Here is a 6,459-nt window from a genome sequence, read left to right as displayed (position 1 = left end):
CTTACTATACAGTTCAGGCTGACAGTGTGGCAGTTTGCTTCTGCAGACAGTAGGGAAAGAGTGCCAGAGATGGTGCTCTATAAGCAAGATGGAAACCCATCTTTTTTTTTTTTGAGATAGGATCAAGCTGGCCTGAACTCACTTTGTAGCCCAGGCTGGCCTCAAACTCATGGTGATCCTCCTGCCTCAGCCTCCAGAGTGCTGGGATTGCAGGGGTGCGCCGTCGTGCCTGGCCACTCTCTCTTTTTAATACCTCAGCCTTGTTCTGGGTTTTTGTATTTTTTTTCGCTCGGTATTCATATTATTTGAGCCAGAAGTCAGTTGCAGATGTAATACAGTATGTGGCAGTTTCTAGAAGTGGTGGGCAGTTGAGAATGGCAGCTAGGTTTAAATGGCCAGGCTGTCTGTTCAGAGTAAACGTGCTCCTGCAGCTGTGGAAAGTGGCTGAAGGAGGTTCCTCAGAGCAAGAGGGGCATGCTGCATTTGAAATGCATACAGTGAACTTACATAAATGGCTCTCTTAGTGGTTTTATATTGCTCTGAGCACATGTCTTCATGTTCCGATACTTCATTTTTCTAGGGTGCAAAGAAGAGTGCTATTGGCCAGCGCATTGTGGCGACCCTGCCGTACATCAAGCAGGAGGTTCCCATCATCATTGTGTTCAGAGCGCTGGGCTTTGTGTCTGACAGAGACATCTTAGAGCACATCATCTATGATTTCGAAGACCCAGAGATGATGGAGATGGTAACGTGGAAGCGCAGTGTATTCCTCGCGTTCTGTAAGAGGTTTAGAGGCTCTGACTGCTGGTAACCTCGGAACAGTAGAAAGGCACTGTGGAGAGCAGCTTGTCTGTCTCAGTTGTCCTGCCGTTCGCTGCGCACTGCAGGCCGTGAGCCCTGCCCAGGCCGCTGTCCCGATGAGTCTGTGTAAGGCACAGCAAGAAGTGGGGGCAGCCGGAGGGCAGCGAAAACGGCTCAGAGGAACAGCAAGGGAGGTCACAAGAGCTCACCATTTAGTAAAACAAGAAAAATGCGTTGTTTGTAGCTATTTTTTTAGAAATTATTTTGAAAGAATTTCAGACTTACAGAAAAGTTGTAAGAATAATAGGGAACTTTTCTGCACGCTCTCCCCAGCTTGAGCCATCTTTGCCACATTTCTTAGTCATTCTGTCTGTGTAGTTTTTTGGACCAGTCAAGAGCAAGTTACAGTCGTGATCCCCTTTTGCTTCTAAGGACTTCAGTCCATATTTCCTAAGAACCAGGTTGTTCACTTACATAATCAGAGTTTACAAAATCAAATTTAACTTTGGTACAGTGCTATTAATGTACATATCTTATTCAGATTTGCCGGTTGTCCTGATAATGTCTTTAGTAGCATTCCCCCCACCTTAGTTTAGAATCCAGCTCAGGATCATTACTTACAAACGGCATTATTACTGTTACTCTTTTTCTCCAGTCTGTATTAACCTTAGCAAAATAGTTTTCTGACACCAGCAATAGTTTTCTGTGAAAAATCACTTTGGTCCAGTGTGCTCTATCTGTATCCTCACTGATTGGCTTATGTGGCCTTTCGTTCCAGGACTGGGATTTGGGTGTTGAAGTACAGGAGGGTAGATACAGGAAGGCGCAGACAAGCATTTCAGTGTGTGACTGGAGTAAAGAGTGCTTATGGAGGCCACCCTTACTCAGTGTTACCTCTGTTTCTCACTCACATTGTTGTGTGCAACTGGTGATTTAGAATTATTTTATCGAACCCTGTTGTGGACAAAAAAATGAGGTACATGGCTGCTTGCCAGTGGCAGATAAGGAATACAGTTCTCTTTAATAGTGAGCTTTAAAAATCTCTTCACGTAACACTGAATGGTTTTATTTCTGGTTAAAACTTTCTTGATACCAAGACTGAAAATGAGCTAACACGTTCATTCATTTTTTGTTTTTTGTTTTTATTTTTTTGAGACAGTCTCGCTATTTAATGCAGGCTGGCCTTGAACTCACTATGTAGCCCAGGCTGTCCTTAAACTCACAGTGATCCGCCTGCCTCAGCCTCCTGAGTGCTGGGATTACAGATGTGTGCCACCACTCCTGGCTCACTCATTTGTAGCTCAGTAAATTTTAACCAAAAAACTTCTCTAAATTTTTTTGAGATGTCTAGAGGGAACTTCGTCATTGATCATTAAAATGTGGGGAAAACCCCCACACTTTCTATAGTTAGGTTTTTTGTATTTTTCTAGAAAGTAAAATTGCCTGTGTGAGTGAGTGGATTTTCTCATAGATCTCTGAGGTATCCTTTAGTTTTAAGATTGTATGAGTTCTTGATTTTTCTAAAAATAGTTCTATACTTAATTAGGTTTGTAGGGATATTTGACATGTTAATAAATTACAGCTGACTAATGAAAATATGAATCTGAAAATGACTTCTGTAAATTATTTGATAGGTTAAACCTTCTCTCGATGAAGCCTTTGTCATCCAAGAACAGAACGTTGCTTTAAATTTCATTGGCTCACGCGGGGCAAAGCCTGGTGTTACTAAGGAGAAAAGAATTAAATATGCAAAAGAAGTCTTGCAAAAAGAAATGCTCCCTCATGTTGGTGTCAGTGATTTTTGTGAGACCAAAAAAGCCTATTTCTTGGGGTATGTTAAATTTTAATTGTTCTAAAGTTCTCTGTGAAGATACAGTTCAAGGTGTTTTTCGTAAAGCTACAAGTATTTATACAGTTTCTTGATATGTTACGGAGGAAAAGCCAAACCCACCTGTTCTTCTTTTTTAAGGTATATGGTTCATAGGCTGCTTCTAGCAGCTTTGGGTAGGAGAGAACTGGATGACAGAGATCACTATGGAAACAAAAGGTTGGATCTCGCAGGGCCGCTGCTTGCATTCTTATTTAGAGGGTAAGGAATTTCGCGATGAATCCATTGAAGTAGGGAGGCTGCACTTTAGATTGGCCATTGCATATGGAGCCGCTAAACGGACTTCCTGTCGGACTTCCTATCCGGCTTGGGTGCATCTGCAGCTCGCTACCTTGTGTTTGCGCTTGCCCACAGTTGGTTCTTCATGTCTGAGACTGTTTTTGTGAGCACGATTTCGTACTTGTTTTTGTTTTATTCCTCTAGTAGCTTTAGAAGATGTTGAGAAAGCTGATGTATTGCACTGGGTCATTCCTTCCCTCCCTTTCTCCTCCCCTTTTTCCTTACCTCCCCCTTTTTTGTGGTGTGGGGATCAGACCCAGGCCCTTGCACGTGCCAAGCAGTGCTCTGCTACTGAGCTGCATCCCCTGGCGTGCCTTAATTTTCTAAGTGCAAGTATTGGAACTTTTGTTAATCTTGCTTTTGTATTTTATAAATACAAGCTGGTGGGAAATATATGAGAACATTAGTAGTCATTGTTTCACATTATTGGGATTGTATGTTTTTGTATTCTGGATGTTTCTGTTTTCCATATTTTGTATAATACTTTTATAATAAAACCAAAATGATTTTAGAAACACAGAGAATACAAAAAGAACAAATAATATGAGCAGTATTTAGCACATATTTTGTTAGTGTGTTGATTAGTATTTTTCAGCATTTGTCTTTTTAATTATCTAAGGACCTTATTTTCTTTTGACACTTTTCCTAATTGCTTCCTCTGCTATATATGTGTGTACTGCATGTATTTTTGCGTTTTACATAGTATACTACAAAGTAACATAGTTAATATGTATAAAGTACTTTGTATATAGTAAAAAATAGTAATATTTTTCACCTTGCTAAAACCATTTTTTTACCTCTTGTGGGTAATATTGTCTACAAAATACATGTTGTAGGTCTTTCCATGTTTAAAGCAGTACTGTTTTATTTGGCAGTATGTTTAAGAATTTGCTGAAAGAAGTGCGAATCTATGCACAGAAGTTTATTGATCGAGGAAAAGACTTTAACTTGGAGTTGGCAATTAAAACAAGGATCATATCCGACGGCCTGAAGTACTCCTTAGCCACTGGGAACTGGGGTGACCAAAAGAAAGCTCACCAGGCCAGGGCTGGGGTGTCCCAGGTAAGGGCGTTAACTCGGACTGCAGGACTCAAAGGAAAAGTGTTGTGGATCTTGTAGATGCTTTCATTATTGAGTGAAAGTTACTTTGCTTTCCCCCCTTTGTCAATTATAAAATCACTGTGGGTTTGAATTACGAAAATGAAATTAGCTGTTAGCATTACTGAGAGTAATTTTTGGTGTGCAGCTTAGAAATTCAAAGTGGAGTCGTTGCTTGGGAGGCGAGACTGTGTGGTGGCGAGATTTTTATCTTCAAAGCTCCGTGTCAGACGCTGTGGGGAAGTGCAGCATCTCTCGCACTGACTTCTCAATGCCTGCCTGTCACAGCATGTGTCGTACCTCTCCTCGGAGTACTGGGGAAAAGCTTTGAAAAATGTCTCACTACACAGTTTTATGTTTTTTGTATTTGTTTTTCATATAAGATGGAAAACCTGTCCCATGCTTTCCAGCTTTACGGAATTGGGGGGAGAGTGCCTCTTTTTTTTTTTTTTTTTAAACTAGCTGATATCAGTATTGCCTGACGATTTGGGAATCAGGCATCAAATTCAGAGTGGTTGATTTCTAGAAACCTGGGTGTTCTGTGGAATTCTAGGAGTGTACTGATAGGAGGATTAAACTTGTAGGTGCTTTAATTCGGTCAGGAGTTTTGAGTGCACTTGGTGTTTGTAATGCAGGGTTCACAAGGCCACTGAGGCGGCGTGGCAGGCCTCAGGGAGTGCGTTGGTGTCGAGCGGAGGAAGTAGGTTTGTTCTGTATAGCTCGGCCTCACCTGTCGCGTGCCTCTGCTGCACTGCAGGCTGCACTGTCACTGCTGGGATGTGCAAGGGCTCTCCTGCCTCGTGGCAGAGGTGCGCCAGGAGCAAAGCAAGAGCCCGACCTCCAGTGCTCACTGTCTGAGCTTGTAGATGGCGGTAACTACAGCACGGCACAGTCAGTTACCCGCACGGGAGGCGGGCTGCTCTCGGGGTGCTGCAGGAGGCCTGTGTCGAGGTGTGGAAGAGGGAGAAGTCTTTTCCCCTGGACTTGGGCCTCTGTGCAGGGCCTGTCACACACTAGGCAGGTGCTGTGCCCAGCATCGTTAGCCCTGACAGTCTTCGGGAGGTGACGCCTGGTCTGGGTCTGGAAGCACAATTAGGAAACGACACAAGTTGGAGAGGACGGTGGGACCAGCTCACAGAAGAGCTGCGGGAAACCCGTTCACGTCTTGAGCTCTGGGGGGAGGCCGGAAGGAGAACGTGTACCAAGCAGTTCAGGATTTCCAGAGTTGGGCTTGGGAGAGCAGGCTGGACAGAGGAACTGGGAAGCGCTCACGGGGGGAGTGATGTGGTCATTTTGTGTTTTATTCTGTGTATTTCTTTAAGAGTGGGAGCTTTCACTGAGGAGAAGGAACAGGGAATAGGAATAGCTCCTGAGAGACAGGAGGGGTCCCGAGTGGGTGACCCCAGGTTTGTGTTTTAGCCCTCTTCACAGGTTGGCAGTGTGAAGCAAAGGTTTAAATAGGGCAGGGTTGGTTTCAGAGACATTGCAGCAGCCCGAGTGCGCACAGGACTGCAGACGGCATTCTCATAGAGACGCTGAGGACTATTTTGGAAGTGGCTTTTGTAAGTCAGACTTGGTCATTGGCCGGTTGGGTGGAACTGAAGAGTGCAGAGAAGAGAGTCCCCCTGGCTCTTACAGAGATAACCGTCCGGCAGGCAGAGCGAGTGAGGATGTGCGTGCCAGTGTGACGTCCCAGATTGGTGTTGGAGACGGGCAGGGAGAGGTCCGTGAACAGGCTTTAGTGCCACGTCCTTCTGTGGTCAGCACTGACCTGTGGAGCGTTGTTTAGACGGGTGAGTGCTGTGGGTGCATTTCTGTGCAGTAACGCTGGTAACTGGGGCGGGTGGATGGGGAGCAAGGCAGGGACTTAGGGGTGACAGAAGGAGTACAGGTGGGGTACCCGAAAGCCTAGCCCACGGCACCGCTGGGACACTGGGAAGGGGCGAGAGGTCACAGAATGTCTGAAGGTGCTGTTGGGAGGATGCGGTCACTGAAGTGTGAAAGGAGGCACTAAGGGCGGGGATGATCCTGCGCTTTCTCCGAGGGGCGACTGAGGAAGGCCTGACACTGTGGGCTGTGACAGCGGACTTGGGGAGGACGCGGACTAGGTGACTTCAGGGCTGGGGGAAATGGAGGCTCATTCATAGGTGTGTTGAGCTTGAGTTGCCTGCATTTCTTTCTCTGTAAATACTGTTTATTGGTATTACCCTACTTTATATTTTCTAAGTGTTGGTAATGAATGTTAGCGTCTGTATTAGATGTAGAGGCCTCGGCCTAGAAAAGGCGCTGGGAAGGCGTAGTGGTGTCCGCTGTGGTTAAGGGGTGAGGTCTGGTCGCATTTTTGTCACTCTCACTGCACAGCTCGCTGACAGGTGTCACAGGTCCTGCGGTGC

General features: G+C 45.2%; 1 protein-coding gene across 2 annotated transcripts in view; it reads left to right on the top strand.

The window, feature by feature from the left end:
* The window catches only part of Polr2b (polymerase (RNA) II (DNA directed) polypeptide B, 140kDa), a 40,375-nt gene that overhangs the window by 17,509 nt on the left and 16,407 nt on the right, over positions 1-6,459 (top strand). Inside the window, exons 7-10 of one of the 2 annotated variants that reach the window (XM_005392864.2) lie at positions 581-745; positions 2,436-2,632; positions 2,771-2,890; positions 3,844-4,030. In XM_005392864.2, the coding sequence (XP_005392921.1) occupies positions 581-745; positions 2,436-2,632; positions 2,771-2,890; positions 3,844-4,030 (669 nt within the window). The remainder of the gene's footprint in view (positions 1-580; positions 746-2,435; positions 2,633-2,770; positions 2,891-3,843; positions 4,031-6,459) is intronic. The other variant, XM_013518517.1, reaches the window with a different exon arrangement.

The sequence above is a fragment of the Chinchilla lanigera genome, unplaced genomic scaffold (assembly GCF_000276665.1).
Source record: "Chinchilla lanigera isolate Chin_1 unplaced genomic scaffold, ChiLan1.0 scaffold00046, whole genome shotgun sequence".
In the NCBI taxonomy this organism is placed as follows: Eukaryota; Metazoa; Chordata; class Mammalia; order Rodentia; family Chinchillidae; genus Chinchilla; species Chinchilla lanigera.
This window is presented reverse-complemented; position numbering and strand designations above follow the sequence as displayed.